Source organism: Desmodus rotundus, chromosome 10 (assembly GCF_022682495.2).
Source record: "Desmodus rotundus isolate HL8 chromosome 10, HLdesRot8A.1, whole genome shotgun sequence".
NCBI lineage: Eukaryota > Metazoa > Chordata > Mammalia > Chiroptera > Phyllostomidae > Desmodus > Desmodus rotundus.
In genome coordinates, this window is record NC_071396.1 from 18,148,811 (window position 1) to 18,166,797 (window position 17,987).

At 46.5% G+C, this 17,987-nt stretch overlaps 1 protein-coding gene across 7 annotated transcripts in view; it reads right to left on the bottom strand.

Moving 5' to 3' along the window:
• Window positions 1-17,987, bottom strand: part of RYR2 (ryanodine receptor 2) — a 522,347-nt gene that overhangs the window by 118,345 nt on the left and 386,015 nt on the right. For all 7 annotated transcript variants that reach the window (XM_071219601.1, XM_071219596.1, XM_071219600.1 and 4 more), the window contains exons 56-63: window positions 16,935-17,072; window positions 15,400-15,477; window positions 13,536-13,611; window positions 12,989-13,112; window positions 11,977-12,092; window positions 8,866-8,930; window positions 6,563-6,684; window positions 2,222-2,271 (exon numbers count right to left, since the gene is read on the bottom strand). In XM_071219601.1, the coding sequence (XP_071075702.1) occupies window positions 2,222-2,271; window positions 6,563-6,684; window positions 8,866-8,930; window positions 11,977-12,092; window positions 12,989-13,112; window positions 13,536-13,611; window positions 15,400-15,477; window positions 16,935-17,072 (769 nt within the window). The remainder of the gene's footprint in view (window positions 1-2,221; window positions 2,272-6,562; window positions 6,685-8,865; window positions 8,931-11,976; window positions 12,093-12,988; window positions 13,113-13,535; window positions 13,612-15,399; window positions 15,478-16,934; window positions 17,073-17,987) is intronic.

The window sequence follows — 17,987 nt, forward strand, 5'->3', positions numbered from 1 at the left end:
TTAACTATATCGTCTCAAGTTCACGTGCCTTAAAGGTTCTGATAATTGGACATGTCTCTGTTGGAGCATGTTTGATTAATAAAGGCCTCTTGAAGTTTGTGTTATTTTACAGGAAAATCCCAAAGCAAATTTGAAATAATAGTAACAGATGCTAGAATAATATAAAGAATTCACAAAGATATGACGCTGAAGAAAAGGTACAAGGTAGCTCTCCATTAAGTTCCTGTTAAAGATTTTAAAAATAGCATTTAAGTGCTAAGGGATTTAAAATGCAACACCTAAAAGGAATATCAAAATTACAGAGATGGAATGAATGTTAAAAGTCCAATTCTCTCTCCTGATAGGTATATATTCAAAAGGAAAAAAAGTTAAAGAACAATCAGAACTAATCCATGGTAATGGAAGTCTGCGTAGAGTTCCTTTTTTGAGGGTTTGGGGAAAGGTACACAGGAGGCTTCAGGGATCCCAGAAACGTTCTCTGTCGTGGCCTGAGCAAGTGGGTGTAAACGCAGGTAACATTTCATCACCCTATAGCATCAGGCTGTCCTAAAGATTTGTGTACTTCGCTGCATGTATGGAACACTTCAGAATTATTAAAAGGAAACTATAGGGGGACATGACATAGGAAACCAAGAGTTTCCAACATGTAAGAAGCTAGAAGCAGCACAACACAAATATGATGCTCACTGGTAAGAGTGCAAAAAGTGCAGCCGAGGAATAGCATCCCTGTGGAGCTCCACCCGACAGCGCACTCCCTGAGGGCAGACAGAGATGCTGGACTCCACTGTCGTTACGAGAAGGTTGAAACTCCTCATGAACACTCTGCCTGAACTTTTTCATAGAAATTTTTTTCTGTTGAAGAGAACTCAAGCAAAAGTCAGTGAACTGGAAACTATTCAGAAAATAATTTCTAGCCCTGGCCGGTGTGGCTGAGTGGATTGGGCATCGCCCTGCAAACTGAAACATCACTGGTTCGATTTCGATCAGGGCACACGCCTGGGTTGTGGGCCAGATACCCAGTTAGGGGTGTGTGAGAGGCAGCCAATCAATGTTTCCCTCCCTCTCTTTCCCTCCCTTCACCTCTCTCTAAACATAAATAAATAAATGAAATCTTTAAAAAAAGAAAATAATTTCCACATTGATTTTTGATAACTGAAACATTAATGCAAAAACTCACTTTATATGAAATATAACATTTAATTGCTAAATTTAAGAGCACCAAATATTGAATATACTAATATTGGAGACCAAATACATCATCAAGTAATTATATTCAGAAAGTATCATTTCTCAAAAAATGTAATGCTTAGAACTTACAGGTTATTTGTGTGTGTGTGTGTGTGTGTTCATATGTATCCATGCAGATATATATGTACACACACACACACTCCTCAGTTTACTCCCTGTGCCTTTACAGAACTGACTTAACCCTTAGATCTTCCTGTAAATGCAACTAAACTTACAGCATCTTTTCCATTACATCCAACGTTTCCGCACTGGAATTACCGCAACCCTGTCTCGAAGCCTACAGAGCACAGGGCAAACGTCTGCTGTGCTGGTTTCTGACAGCAGATGCAGGGCAGCCCCACACGCTCTGCCTGTGGCCACAGTGCCCTGCGGCCCCCAGCAGGGCCTCCTGTGGCTCGTGGAAGCGGGTGCTCGGAGCATGGACTTCAGTTATGTGAATTCAGAGACCAAAAACACTGACTACGGGGGGAGAAGTCCTAGGAAGCCCCTTTGTAACTGCAGTCCTCAGTCTCCCTGCGTCTACTCTGAAGCTCCAATGTCTGAAATGCAGTCGACATGCAGACCTGTAGCCAAAGGCATTAAACTGTAAGTGCAGCTACAGTGCTTTCACATGTGAGAGCTTATCATTTAATCTACCAGCAGGAACCAAACACAAGTTCTAGGCCCCAGTTTCGCTGTGCCCTCTGAAATAACATATGGCAGAAGCTGCCATTTCCATTCATTTGCTCTTCAATAGTATAACGTTTAGATTTTCAAATGTACTTCAGACGAGCATAAAAACTCCCCGCCTTCAGTTTCACGCTGCTTACACACAAGCGGGCGGACCTGTGTTGGCCTAGGACAAGCACATGCAAGGGCACACGGGCGCTCATGCAAGGGCACACGTGCGCTCATGCAGCAGCACACAACACAGTGCGGACGGCAAAGGAAACCAGTGAGGGCCATGCCGGGGTGTGTTCAAGGGTCTCCTTACCAAACAGTGAAATCCTATGCCTGACAAGAACTCCGAGTTTGCAGAACAGGCTGAAGACAAAAGAAAAACAAAAGAGGAAAGGGGAAGGGGGAGGGGAGGTAGAAAAGACAGGGAAATTAAAATAAAATAAAAAAAGAAGAAGAAAGAAAAATAAACAGCTGATCTATGAGCCAGAAAAAGCAACACGATGTCACGCAGAAAGTATCAATTCTCTGAGCAGAATATGAAGTAACGGTACTAAAGAAAGAGTCTTTGAGTGCGTATCTTTAACAAACATGGTTAAAAAGCACATATTATAAGTAAAGAAACCAAAAAAAAAAAAAACTGAAAGCAAAGCTAATTAATATAAAAGCAATCTCTATGAACCCCATAAGAGTACGTTCAGTAGTTGTAACTACTGAAAAAACAGAGGAAAATACTTCATTTTATTTGTCCAAATGTACCACTGAAATTCTAGAATGTGTTTTTACAGACAATATTTAATGAAAGAAGTATGGTGCTTTGGGCATGAAGTGTCACGTTACGTTTCAGTGTTTCTTCTTCCCAACCTCCCACCCCCGACACATCCGCGCAGCATCCAGGAACTCTGGACACCGTGGCATAGGGACGGGATTCGAGCGCCTGGCACCACTCAGAGGAAGCTGTCCCAGAGGGCTTCCGGCATGAAGGCGTGAGTGGAGCACGCGTCAACTTCCCACCTCCTGCAGTGCCATTCCTGGGCCCCTGTGTCCTCCCTAGCAGTCAGCGGAGGGAGGACACAAACACGGTGGCCTCCATTTGGCAGAAGACCACTGCAGCACCCCGACTCTCAGGTCAGACCCCAGAACCTGGGCAAGTACCCCGTCCTGTCACCCGGGGCCGGTCAGGAGGGATCCCCCTAGGTCCCTCTTCTCAGGAGTACCCCTCACTCACTTCCGTGCTGCACTCCCACCTAACCCCGCCGCGCTCAGCTCAGGACGTGTTTACTCCACGAAGCCTTCTCTGACATGCAGAGCTCCTCTGTCCCTCCCAAACTAGGCTGAGAGAGATCCCTCCCAGCCTCGGCCTGGGCCACTTCCGAGTCTCTGCTATAACCTTTAACTTCCCATGTTACAACTGACGCTATCTTCACCTCTTCCTACACTGTACCCCTCTGCGGTAGAACTGTCAGAGATCATTGGCTCTGCACAGCCAGAACTGACCAAAGCTCTCACCTTGAATGTGGACCTCAACGGCGCACCCCCACTCAGCCTGACTTCCCCAAGCACCGTGGCAGCTTCAGGCTGACCCCCACGCCACCATCCTCTCTGGCCACACACATCACCAGCAATGTGCAGATGTACCCTCCTCCGCACCAGGTGCAGACTGTGTGCAGGGAGGCAGCCATTCGCGACAGGATGGCCGAAAGGAGACAGGAAACCCTATTTGTGATGCTGACCTCTTCTATGGAAAGTTCTGGCCATCCTCTCTCTCTTCGATAGCAACATGGGGTAACTGTATTGATGAAAACTATACAGGGCACAGTGTAGCTCTTCCAAGAAAACCTCCACCTACAAATGCCTAAGTGAAGGTGAGGTCTTGGGAAATCTCTTCCAAGCTACAAGTTTTAAAAACAATGATCTACTCAGGCAGACAGAAGATTATAATGACATTAGCCCCCTGAGTTGCAGTATTTGAACAAAAAAGACAATAAAACAAGAGCAACTTCCTCCAGGTGCCCTCACCCACCAAGCTACACGCATGCTGACTCCACAAGGGTCTGCCTCAGGGTAAGGGGAGCAGTGACCTCTTAGAAGTGCACTCAGTGGAGTCCCTGTGCTCCAGCCTAACTGAAGTGGTACCTTTACCTACCACTAGTGGGCGCTCTCTGGCATCCAGGTGACACCTGAGATGAAGCTGACTTTATAGTGCAGGCATTGTGTTTTACCCAATTAACCTCGACCTAGGATCTCTTGCTGTGATGTTAACAGAACTGCTCCATACCCCATTCTGTGGGGTCACCTTTAACATCTGACAACCTGTCAGAGAAAAACAACTTCTCACAATATCAGCTGCTCCTGACAGTAACAGATGTGCCACCGGCAAGAAATACTGGTGTAGGGAAAGCTGGGTCCTCTCATGCTGTCCACCTTCCCTGTGTGAGTTCGTACAGACTATATGGTTCGAGTGTTAGGAGCTCCGGCCCACAGTTTCTCTAAAAACACTTCCATGATGCCGTGGTCCCTTTCTCCACATCCCCTCGTGACTAACGTCCTAAGGATTCACAGGCAGGGATCCTTCCGCAGCCCCGACGCCCGCTCCACACCCATGAACACTCCCTCCGAGCACTCAGGACCCCCACCAGCAAACCCTGCGCATCCCACATGGAGAGCTCTCGCTGGCAGCGTCACTGACGTTTCAACCTTGTGACACTCTGGATTCTGTCCCCTCCCGCCGCTGACTGTCCTCTGCGCTCTCCAAACACCCACTGCTCAGTCCCCTACCCCACAGTAAATCTCCACGTTTGGGAATTTAGACCTTTTTGCTTCTCCCCCCATTTTTTTGTCATCTATTCTCAGAGCCTCAAGCACTTCATGAGTAAAGATAATCCCCCAAAAAGTCATTTCTCGCCCTGATCTCTCCACTTGCAGCAAACTCGTAGTCCCAGTCTTCTGCTGGATAGCCCCAGCCGATGCCCTGTCAAGAGCCGTTAGGCACCCAACCCAATCCAGAGCCTTCTTCTCCAAACTAGCTCTTCTGAAGTGTCCTGGTGGTCTAGTGACACAGAGTGACCAACAGCCCGGCCCTGAACCTGCAGCACCGGGCGGCCCTCTCTCAACTGGCCAGGCCCAGCTGGTCTCTCTCCCTGTTTTCCCACCTCAACAGCTTCTTAGTACTACTGAATGAAATGAAAATATAATTAAAAAATTAAAAAGAAGGGAGAAAGAAGATACCTTATTCTGGCAGTCACTATCAATGGCAAACGCCCCACAGTGAACCTACATAGCCTGTGTTTGCCCAGATAACCCCAACTGTGATGCTGTTGTGACTCGCTCCACGAGGGGCCCAGCCAGCGATGGAAGCTGAGTCGGACCGAGAACTGAACGGAGGCGACAAAACACAGAACAGCAGGTGTGAGAAGCAGAATGTGGACAACGCTCTTTGTATTCTTCCTACACCCTCTGATTGTATTTTCTCTTCATTTATGTCCCTGAGTGGCATCCAAGTGACTGATGCCCCCTGGGAACAAACTTCCCGTTACAAAGGCTGGCGGGCCCAGGGGATGCGGCCGCTGGGCGGCAGCCCTGGTACATGAGGTCAACGGGAAGATGGTGCCCTGCTCTCACTCCCCGCCCCGCCTCTGGGGGCGCTGCATCCTGGGCTGGAGGAGGGCCCTTCGAGGTGTGCGGGATGCCCCTCGGATGGTTCCCTGGTATCTTTACTACAACCAGGTCTACCAGCTTCACAGGATGGTTATTTTTTGATGAAGTTTGGGGACATTTTCATCTTATTGCAATCCTGTATCACAGTAAAGAGATGAACTTAAAATTCCATTCCAGTCCTCATTCCCAAGGTTCCGTGATGCAGAAATCCTTCTTTTCACCCCCTGGTGTTCGATCCCATCTCATTCTATCCAGCAGGCTGCCACTACCCTGCCCGTCAGCATATCACTAACGTCCAGCCCGAGGAAAGCCTGTGTCTGCTGTGTAGAGGTGACTCGCTTTCACAGAACGGTTTTTCAGACACGATCTCAGAGCTCGGCACGGCCTCCTGCCCCTGTGACAAGGCCGAGGAAGGCTCACCCATCACAGACTCTCTTTTGTAAACGTTCTGGCAGAATTCTGAGGAATCAAGCTTGGACTCACCAGAAAACCCACAGATAAACCTATGAAGAGTCCTCAGACTGAAACAAAACCGAGGAAGCATTGCTAACATGCCATCTTGAGTAGGGAAAGGGGGACTTTCACTTCATTTTCTCCCGAGTGGACATTATTTTTTTAGTATTTAAAATTATAATTTCTGTAAATGGGATTTCACCCTCCTAAAAAATTAAGGCTGTGGAAAATATGAGACTCAAAGGGATTTTAGTGAATTACTGTGAGAAGCACAGTCTCTCACACATCCTAACACAGGGCGCCTCGCCAGCCTCCGCCTGTGAATTCCACATCGGGCACTTTATTCCTTCCACTCTGCTTTCCCTTCAGCAGCAAATACAAGGAATCTCAATGTCTAGGTCACATGGATCAACCTGCAGAGACCGTCCCCATGAGAACCTGGTTCCAAAGGGCAGGGAGGGCAGGGGGCAGCACCCTGCACACAGCCCCTTCAGGTCCCCGGTGCTCCCTCCCCAGTGCAAAGGGTCTTTGCTCTACAGCCGTTTACCTCGTCACCATTTCTTTTTCCTTGTTTGAGGCATGTCCTCCAGAGCAGAGCGGTCTGCTCGCTGCAGACAAGAAGTACAAACGATGGTTTTTGAAATACTGATCAATTAAAGGCAGAACAACCTGCAAGGAAGGAAAAGAAGACAGGTCTGCACAGAGGAATTTGTGGGGAGTGGACACGGAGGCAGAGTCCCGTCCACATGCAGCAGGCCCCCGGCACCCGCGACCAGCCAGCACAGTGCCCAAGGCTGGCTCACACACGTCACCCTGCCTTTCTAGTCCCTGTGTGTTGGGGGGGTAGAGGGGGATAATTATGGGGAAAACGCTAAATTGTCAGCTGTCTGAAATTATTTTTAACATTTTATCAAAATGAGCCATTCTCCATAATCTCACACCAGGCGGTGCAGTGTGAGGACTGCAGCTGGCCCCTGCTACACAGCTCGCCCTGTGCGGCCTCGGTGCGGTGGGGGCCTCGCCCTTTCTCCACAGGCGGCACACTGATATGGGCCAAGGCTGTGACTGACTCAAAAGTCACATGGCCACTTGACCAGCTCCACCGTGCTCTCACCAGGCCACCCTCAGAGCCTGCCTGCCATTTCCCACATGGGCTCTGCGCTCACCATCCCCTCTGTCTGGAATGCTCTTCCCGCATGCCTGTGACAGCTCTGCGCCCTCCTGCCGGCCTCGCTCCAGGGTTCTCCGTCAGATAAGCCTTCGCCCACTCCTCAGTCAGCCTCCACACTCTCTGCTCTGGTAACACCTTTGCAATGTTACATGTTGTCTGAGTGATGAGGGGTTAGTTCTCCCCTAAGAGTCCATGTGGCACAAGCGAACGAGAGCCATCTCTGCGTTGGTCTCCTGTTACAGCCCTCTCCTGGCCTCTGGGGTGGCCATCAGGAATCACCAGTACCTCGGGCTTTCTTGGGCACCTGGCCACCAGTAGACAAATACTTGTCGAGTAAGTAAACAAAAAAAGTAAGATAACTGGTGTTGCCAGTGGTTCGACTCAAGTCTATCCAACTGCATTCTTCCCACAATGTAGACAGCGTATTTATATACTATTGGGATGTGTAAGTTTGGGTGCTCTTCCTAGAAAGTTGTGACACTGCCTGAACTTAGGGACTGGCATATAAGGGGCACTCAATAAATGCATGAATGAATGAATCACAGACCAGTAAAAACTAGGCCACATTAGGCACCTGCAAAGAAAGTCGCTAGAGTGCTGTGTATAAGGGCAACACAATACCAGAAGTATTTTTAAATATGACTAGAGGCCATGAGTTCAGCACTCCTGACGACTGGGTGTCAAGGGGACCGAATCCTAGTAGAAGTGCTGACGAGCAAAGTGCAGCTCAGAGTCCACGTGAGACACCTCCCACAGACTTTGCATGCTACGCTGAGTGGAAGGAAAGACCAGAGAAGTTGCCCTCAACATAAAGGGCACAACTCTAAAAACATGTAACATAAGCCAAATACAAGTGAATCAAAATAATAAGCCCTTTTGCAAAGGATCTCTAATAATCGCCAAACACAAGCACTTTGAAAGGTAACTGGCAGAAATCACGAGGTCTGTGAGTTAACTGCGACACACTACCCACAGGAAAGCACCCAAGGCCCTGTGAGTTGGGGACAGGGACGCCCCAGGACACCGTCTGACACCTGGCAGACCAGGCACGGGGTACACTCTGAGTCAACACACCCACATGGAAACATTGTGACCAACTCCGCAACCTTCCCGACTGGCTGAAAGAGTCACCCTGCCCCAGGCAGGTCGCAAGCTCTAGTTAAGCTGCGTTCACCAGGAGGAATGGCGCCAACTGGATGCACTCTGCACCCGAACAACCGGCCGTCTCGGAGCCTCAGCTCGCCCACCCTACGGCAAGGAGGATGGAGGTCCCACAGTAAAGATTCTTCTGTACAGGCCTGTATCATGTGCCTGCTCATCAATTAGCTAGTGCTCTTCCTCTCCATGAAAGAGATGCTCATCTAAAAATTTTAAATCGTTAACAACATTCAAATATTAAGAAACACATATTTTTCTTCTGTTACATGATAAAGTCAGAAAAAGAGAACTCTGAATCAGCCTTCGTACAGAAGTAAGTCATTTGCGAGCTGAGGCATGGAGGGCAGTGAGTTGCTGGAAAAATCGCCCCCAGGGTTCATGCAGCAGTTGGTGCCACACAAGGTCAGCTCGCAGGAGAAGCCACAGCTACCGAGAAATGCATTCCGACCACAGGCTGAGAGCTAACAGTATGTCTTATAAGCAAACATTGAAGCAAATACAAGAAAGACTGTATACTGTACTTTAGCAAAGAACTTGATTTCTTGTTCGTAAGGGAAATGCTGTCCTTTGCTTCTGCTGCCGCCATCTGCAGACAGGAGAGAATTTTCAGGAACATGTTGCACTTCAAACATTATCAGATGTTCACCCCCAAATGCAAAGTTTAGAACACACTGCTCGATGTGCCATCCCACCAAACTGAGCCTAAGCAGCCAACCAAAACCACAAAGGCTCATGTTGGCAATGTAATAAATGAAAGAGATTTAAACAAAGAGCCAAGAGTTAAAGGGCTCCTGAGCAGAGCCTGGCTGCATGGTGATGATGAGCACAGGCTCGCTCCCGGGTGCAACTCCACATCTCTTGGGTGCGGACGTGCAAACTGGAACAGAACTCAGGAAAAATGCCCGTCTCAGCAGGACAGCCTGGCAGCTGGGCTGAGAGCAGCAGGTGCGAGCTGAGCACCTTCCTTAAGCAAAGCAAACACCCATGTTTTCCCTGGGATTCAGAAAACAACTGTGAGGTTCAGAGCGGATGGACCTTGGTGAGGCATCTGGCTTAGAAGATGGCCTTTCCTCCCCGCTCTGTGCTCACAGAGGGGGCTTCACGCACACACGAGAGGTAATGATGGACCACGAGAACAGTGAGGATGTGCAGGACATACGGGGGAGCTGAACAATTCAGAAGCAAGGTTTCAGTAAAATGTGGAAGCCAGCCTCCAGGTTTTTAAGAATCAGGCTGACTTGCTCGAAAAAGTTCTTTTGCAAATAGAAATCAAACAATTTGAGATATACATTATTAAATCTTAGACATATGTTCAGGATAATTTTTACAGAATTTAGACAATATTTTGAAATATCGTAACAATGTTCTTCCCATGAATTTTTAAAAAATGGCTTTTAAGACTTGCTAATTTCATTTTTGTTGTCACTTTTGCACTAAATCTCTCTGAAGCTTGTCACCCGAAATGGCTGGGTCCATATAAGGAACTTTCTCATACAAAATCTGTCAAGACAGAATTTTGTACATAGTTAAATATGCTAACATTTCAACGAATTAAACAGGAAAAATCTCTCCTTTCATTATACACTTGAGCAAAGATGCGCATGTCCAAATGTGGAAAGATCTGGAGAGAATCTGAGCCGTGATAAAACACGAAAATTAGAAGGCGGCATGTGCACACCCCCACTGTCGCCATCGGCCTGCGTCTGAGAACCGACACACGGCCGATGCACGGAGAGGACAGCCAGGACCAGGAGAGGCGCTGCAGAAGTTCCCAGTGCAGTAACTATGAGAGGGAAACCGGTGGTGGTGCGGCCGACCCCAGCCCCACCGCTCCTCTGACAGTTCTCTCTTGGACCGACTTCCCGGGCACAGCCTGCGGAAAGGTCCACGGACCGTCAGCAGTGGATAAGGCCTGTTTTGCTGTCTCTGTGAATCTAGCCTCACCTTCTCCCCATGGAAGGAAGAAGTGTGCTGAGCGGGTGAGCCTGCAAACCACCAACAATCCGCCAAAGGCTCACTCGCCCGGCCTCCACTCCCTCACTTGACGACGAGAAGGCTCCCAGAGCAGCCACTGACATCAGGGGCTTTTAAGTGTGGAAGAGGCCTCTTAATATTTAACTTTGTGCAAAGCAGCTTCAAAACTTTGCCACGGGTCATTTTTGTTCTTTGGTTAAATTTCATTAATTCAGACTACTTTGGCTACTTGTCAGAATGACTCCTAAATCATATTTTCAAAACATATCATTGTTTGAATTACAAAGAGATTACATATTATAAATTAGGTTGCATAAACAGCTTTTTTGATCAATGGTTAATAAGACAGAAAAGTACAACTTTTAGACTAAGGGAAGTTGAAAGGCAGGGAGATTCTTAAACAGAATACTGATCAAAAAAAGTAAAGAGATTAATAAGCACAAATTACATTTACACTTATAAATAGTCATAAAACTTCATAAATAGTTACAAAGCCAGTCACAGGGGCGGAAAGTCCAGCAGGGGGAACAGTCAGCAATACTGTGGGCGGGGCCAGGCGGGCACTAGGCTCAGTGGGGGGTCACTTCGCAAGTTCTACAAACGTCTCACCTCTGAGCTGTACACCTGAAACTAATGTAATGTTGTGTGCCAACTGTGCTGAAGTTTTTTAATATTTTTATGAATAATTTTTTAAAAAGAGAACAATGACCAACTGGAAAGTCTTCAATCACACTCAGGATATGGGAGGCCAGAAACAGGAAAACACCAGAGCTGCCATTTGTGTGAACTTTGATCTGATGCTGGGCCCCAAACCACGGCTCCTCTGAAAGCAGGGGCCCAGCGCCCTTGGTGAGCAGGGGCGGGATGACGGTGTGCTTGTTGCTCAGGGATCTAGGACTGCGGGTGCTGAGAAAACATGTTGAAAACAGGAATAATGAGCATTAAGACACAAACCAACCTTAGGAGTGGAAAAGAAAACTTAACATCACCGGCAGAAGAACACTCGTCTTCCAGAGGCGGCCTGACGGGAGGGGTGAAGGACCAACCCTAGGGTCAGAATCCAACTGTGCTGATGGCACAGGAAACGGCAGAAATGAGAGGCAGTGGCATCAGGAAATGTTCTGAATGTGAGATTTAGAATCAGGATTTCTCTCAAACTCAGGTGGCACGAGGCCAGATGGGCAGAAACCCTGCACTTTATCCCAGAGGATAATAAACGGCTCCGCGCTGCAGAAACTGGACCGTGAACAGGCGTCCCTGCAGAGGCTACATGCAAGGCCTTTATGTTGCCTAGAAATCTCAGGAATCCCTTGAGTTTTTAGGTTATTTTAAGGGCAGAGCACTTGATTCCATAAGGAAAGATGTGACTGTACCTTAAATTCTGATGTCCGTCCAGTGTATCTTTCAAAGTGAGAAATCAATGCCAATGAACTTTACAAGATGGAGTTATGTTAGACTTTGAGTTCTCAAAATACGGCCATCCCTACAGCACATCTGCCCACTGAGTGTTAGACTGTGGTCAGTACCAGGCTGGCGGAAAGTGTCTGAGCCACCAGCGCACTGGACACGGGGTTGGTGGGGGTGGGCTGTGCTGTCCTACACTCCAATGGTGTGGACGCTGGTGATGGCCGGGCTGCCAGCGGGACTGTGGTACCCACCGAACTCCAGGATGTACTGATGGGCCTCGTCCACGTAGCGGATGAGCTGCTGAAGGAAACTGTAGGCGAACCGCTTCTCAATGGACGGCGTGTCCAAGTCCAGGTCCTTGAAGCCCCTGGAAGAGCGAACGAGCTGTGGAAAGGACCGTCTACGAGGGCTACAGAAGCTGTGTATATGTACGTGTATTCAACAAAATTTTATATTTATTACATATATAAGAGTAGTATAGGAAACAGAGAAGCCAAAGAACTTGTATGTACAACCCACAGACATGAACTAAGGGGTGAGAATGCTGGATGGAGGGGTGGTGCAGGGCGGAGGGGGAGTAAAGGGGAGGAGAAAATTGGGAAAACTGTAATATCACAACAATGAAGTATACTTAAAAATAAAATAATAAAAATGGGGAAAAAATAATGTTAGAAGATTATCTCATATCCCGTACCTAAAGGCAAAAGTGAGATTTAACTGAGAAGGAACACGATGAACACTTTGACATAAAACGGTGGCTAATAACTCCATTACTATGCAGTAAAACACTGCCTTTTGAAAACCAGAGCGTCGTCGTTGCCTGGATTTTGCCTGGATGGTGGATGGGGATTTAATGTGGGCAGCACTTCAACCTGCTCTCAGGATCCGTGGCAAACAGCTGAGGGCACCGGTGTTTCCGACGTGTGTGTCTCAGCTCACTAAAGAGCAGCCCTACTAGGGGTGTCCAACCTGCAGCCCACAGCCCGCGTGCGGCTCAGGATGGCTGTGAATGCAGCCCAACACAAAATCATAAATTTACTTAAAACACTACGAGATTGTTTTTGTGATTACCTGTCCCAATGTATTGAACATGTGGCCCAAGACAACTCTTCTTCTTCCCAGGGACTTCCCAGTGTGGCCCAGAGACCCGAAAGGCTGGACACCCCTTTGGACAGCGATCATTTCCGGCCTCACTGAATCTATGGGCTGTTTAATACTCAGTCTCACAGGAAGAATGAGACGCTGCAGCAGGTGTGCTCTTACCTGGACACGGCGTACCCGTTGATCTGCAGAAACTTGAGGATGTCCTGAGCTTTCTCCCTGTCCTTGGCTTTCTCCTTGGCTGTCAGCGTGTCATAAGGCACCAGCAGGGGGTGGTTTCCCCCTCCTAAGAGAATGTCCAGACGAGAACACACAACAGCAACGGGAAATAATCTGAAATGCAATGCAGTGGCCTGTATAACAGGACCACGCCCCAGAACTTCCGGGTCCGCCCATTACTCAGGCCCCTTCCCTCTCCAGTGCCCTTAACGACCCAAGAAGGACTATGCACGAGCCTTCGAGGAGGCGGTCACACCCTGAGCCCACAGGTGTCTGTGAGAGCCAGAGCCCAGCGTGTCAGCACACACACAGTCTGGGACAGGCCGGGCGCTCCCACTCCAACCACACAGAGTGTGTGGACTGTGAATGGACGCCGAGCCCGCCCCGCTGGACCCGTGCAGTTGGAAGGCACGCTTCGGGGGACACGCTTCATTCCCACCCCACAGAGAGAGGAGAAAAACGAGTCTTACGTACTTTTAGAAAATATTACCTTTGGACTCCAGCTCCGTTTTCTTTTTCTTTGCCCATATATTGTGGTAGTTTTCAGCCATCATTTCTGCCATGGCCTTAAACGAACAGATTATTTAGCAATTAAGTTACACTTTAGTAAGTCAGAAGGTAGCTTTGTTTCCCAACACATAGTGTGAAAACATGCTTTATATTAATGCACCACAGTGTGTCAGGGTAACGCACAACCAGAGAACAGAAATGCCCGTGAGCGACCAGGAGGCCGCACAGCGACGGGAAGGGGATGGTCCTCGTTGTTTGTGTTTACTGGAATGTGCTTTATTAACTGAATAATGAAACTGCAAATCAGCCATAGACTTCAACCAAAAAAACCACATTTACAAGTCATTTTAATTTCCAAAGCTTTCAAAGATCCTCTAAGCCTATAAAACCCTGACAGCAGAGAATATCAGTGACTTCCAGCCTTTTTCATGTGGGCACACATAAACTAATTACTAAAATTCTGTGGCATACCAGAAGATACATTTTTTGCCTATCTGACTAAAAATAGGAATAATTTTAATTCATTCACAACAGACCACTACTGTTGTGTTGGCTGTTGTCATTGCCTTATTTGACAATCTGAGGGAAAAGAGGTCCGTGCCCCTGACTTCGAAGTCAAGTACTGCATGTTTTAAACATTCTCACGGTACACCGGTTAAAAACTGCTTGCCTGGAGCACCATCTGTCCCAGACTAGGTGAGACCCTGGATGAGCCACATGAACCTTTCTGTGGACCTTTGGGTTTTAAAAAAGTAACTTCTATGATCCTTTTCACTTTTGATTTTCAAGTTCACTGTGTCCTTTTAATACATTCATTGGGAGCAATGAATTTAGCAATACGTAGATTTCTTTCTCAGTAATACTATTTCTCTCGATAGTACTAACAACTCCAATACAATCATTTGATCGTCCTCTTGGCCTGTTAACTTATGTTCCATGGACACAAATTTTGTCTTTCACTCAAATCAACCATTTCACGGCCATTCCTCAGTGACACAGGAGATAAAACCACAGCGGAGCATAAGGAAGATTGTTAATTTTTTTAAGTGTCTCCATACTGTTTTCCATAGTGGCTGCACCAGTCTGCATTCCCACCCACCGTGCAGAAGGGTGCCCTTCTCTCCACATCCTCGCCAGCCTTGTTGTTTGTGGATTTACTGGTCAACACCAGCCATTCTGACAGATGTGAGGTGATATATCACTGTGGTTTTAACTCACATTTCCCTGATGATTAGCGACACTGACCATCTTTTCGTATGCCTCGTCTATAATACTGCAGTAACTGTGTACGGTGCCAAGTGGGTACTGGAAATACTGGGAGGCCGTTTTGTAAAGTATGTGATTGTCTAACCACTGTGCTGTACACCTGAAACTAATGCAAAATAATACTGAATGCAATCTATGATTTTAAAATAAAATGTAAAATAATAAGAACAAACCTGCTGAAGCAAGCACAATGCCATCAGCGTCCGTGGACAAACAACTAAAAATTCATACTCTTTAAGGAGCATGAAGAAAGCTTTCCCTGAGCAGGGCATCATTAGGGACTAACTTACCCCCTTCCCACGCCAGACATTTAATGATATGAAAATATTAAAGAGCTTTAATTTAATGGATGTTATCCTCAAAGAAAATGTGTTAGCTGGAAGAAACATCCTAGAAAATGTTGTAGTAACTTTTATAGCATGAAAAAGTTGGGATACATAATCTATAAATTCCACAGGTCCAGTATATAATGGCAACATGCAAACAATTCACGCTGCAGAACAAGTGCAGGAAGGCGTTACAGTAGGCTTTTTAAGCATGGAATTTGCAGAATACTTTGAAGAGTCGCCAGTACTTACATGCAGGTCTCTGGACAGCGTGACGTTGCTCATGTCAATGGCCCGGGGGCTGTACCCATGGGCAGCGTCTACAGAAACCTAGACAGTTGATGGGAAAAGTGGAATCTCATGAAACACCCTGTGGAGAGAGACCCAAGAGACACTGCAGAAATACAAGGCAAACAACTCTCCACACACACGTTTCCTCAGATAAAACTGGCAAGAATCTACGCAAACTGATTTCACAAACATACCTAGCAAATTCAATTGTACTGGGATGTCTGACAATTGTTTTTCATGACTGCACGATGATTCCCAACCTCTTAGGGGATGCCCACCCCAACACTAATAACCAGGACTCAACAACTTGCGCACTGATTCTAGGATTCTAAAACATTTCCTTAATCAAAGCATCATTGTATTCATGAGTTTCTTACAAACTCTAATGGGCTGCAATGAACTTAATCTTCCTCAGATTAACAAAATAATCAAATAACTCAATCAAACTGACTTAAAGTAATTAAAGAAGTCAATATTTATGTATCTTTATAGGCTACATAAATGTTAAGATAAAATATAACCAACTTATTGCTTTTAAAAGTAGAACATGTGGTACTCTTCCTAGTGTCCACGTCCATATCTCCTGTAGAACATGTGATACTCTTCCTAGTGTCCACGTCCATATCTACTGTAGAACATGTGATACTCTTCCTAGTGTCCACGTCTATATCTACTGTAGAACATGCGGTACTCTCTCTAGTGTCCACGTCCATATCTACTGTAGAACATGCGGTACTCTTCCTAGTGTCCATATCTACTGTAGAACATGCGGTATTCTCTCTAGTGTCCACGTCCATATCTACTGTAGATGTCCAACTTACCAACCATTTCTCAATAAACCAGAAACCAACTGACCCAGCTTAAATTTTCTCCTGTGTTCTACACCTTACTTTCCAGCTGTTCATTACCACCTCTGTCTGGTGTCCATCCCGCATCTGTGCTAATTTTCCATTGTCACTGGAGGAGGCCACAACAGATTTCCTGGATGTTAGACATTCGGCACAGGTCTCTATGGACTAAAGCCAAGGTGCCGGCGGGCTGTTCCAGTTCCTTTCCAGAGGTTTTATGGAAAAAGGTCCTCCCTCCCTGTCTTCCCCACCTTCGAAAGGTCGCCCACACATCTTCACTCTGCTGCCTGACCACTCACTGCTCCCTGAGAGCCAGCCTTCAGTTCTTCTGGCCAGGAGGAGAAAGCGGGAGGAGGAGGAGGACACAGGAGGAGACATGGACACACGTGACAGCCTTCATCGGGGAGCCGTCAAGACCTCGGGTCCCTCCTCACAGCCCAGCCAGGAAAAGCCCGGCCTACGAATCACCCAGACTTCCCCAAGACCTCACTGAGAGTTTTTAAAAAAGAAACAAACATGGTTTTCCCCCTGTAAACGTAATGTTAATCTTCAGAATTTTCTCAATGTTTGTTAAGAAGCCCAATAATTAAAGAAAAGATTAAAGTGAGTTTACCACCCTGGAAACAGTGCATCTTCCCAGGCCCTCACCTGGCTGGTCTGCGAGATGCGCCGCGTCCGGCTGTAGAGCGCCATGCTGTCCCCCTCCCGCGTGCGCTCGATCCTCCAGCCCCATGCCAGCATCGTCTTTAAGGATTCTTTGATGGGCCAGCGATAAATTTCTTTTTCCTGGAGGCAAAAAGGAAGAGAAAAAAAGGGGTGGACAATACTAGGAATCCAGATGGAAATAAAAAATACAGGGTCTGGCAGAAGTAATGCCTGCTGTGTATAGTTGGCAGGATAATAATACGGGTGTTTTTTTATAGTTTTAATTTGAATACTTCACCTAAAATGTCATACGGTGTGCTTGAGTGTGATATTGTTATATTACAGAATTACATGCTTATGATTTTTAAATAAAAAACTTTGAAAAAAAAAGATTTTGCTATTTGTGCCATACCCATATTTAATGTTTTGCTCTGAAACAGACTACCTTCACTTTTTCAAAAAAATTGACTGACACGGTTCATTCAAAAATAAAAAATAATAGTAAAAACTCTGAAAAGCTGAGTGTGAGCCGAGCCCTAGCTCATCTGATGCCGCTAACAGGGACCCCTGCTTATTACGGCCTGGAGGTTAGCGTCCTTCCATGGCCCAGCTCCTGGCATGGCAGACGGGAACTGGAAGGAGAAACCCGCTCGGTGAAAAGTGCAGATTCAATGGCATGTGAGCGAAGGCTCTTGTAACATCAGAGTAAAGAAAGAAAAATTTCCCTGCACAAGCACCACGCTCGAAAATCCTTTTACTTCATTTCACAAGATACGGACTTCTCCCAAAAAAGTAAAGTATATGAAAACTTATAATAATAATATTAAAATATTACTTCATTGTCCCTCATCAAGAAACTCTTAAAAATAATATTTTTTACAATCCTTAAAAGTACAGGAGAGAAATAAAAATTGAAAAAGAACAGAAAAATATTAAGTAGAGAAGAAAATAACCAATTAAATACTGACAGACGATAGGAATAGAGACAAAAAGACAGAAGATAAAAAGGGAACTTTGAACAAAAATTAAAAATAGTACAAAAAAGAGATTTTAATA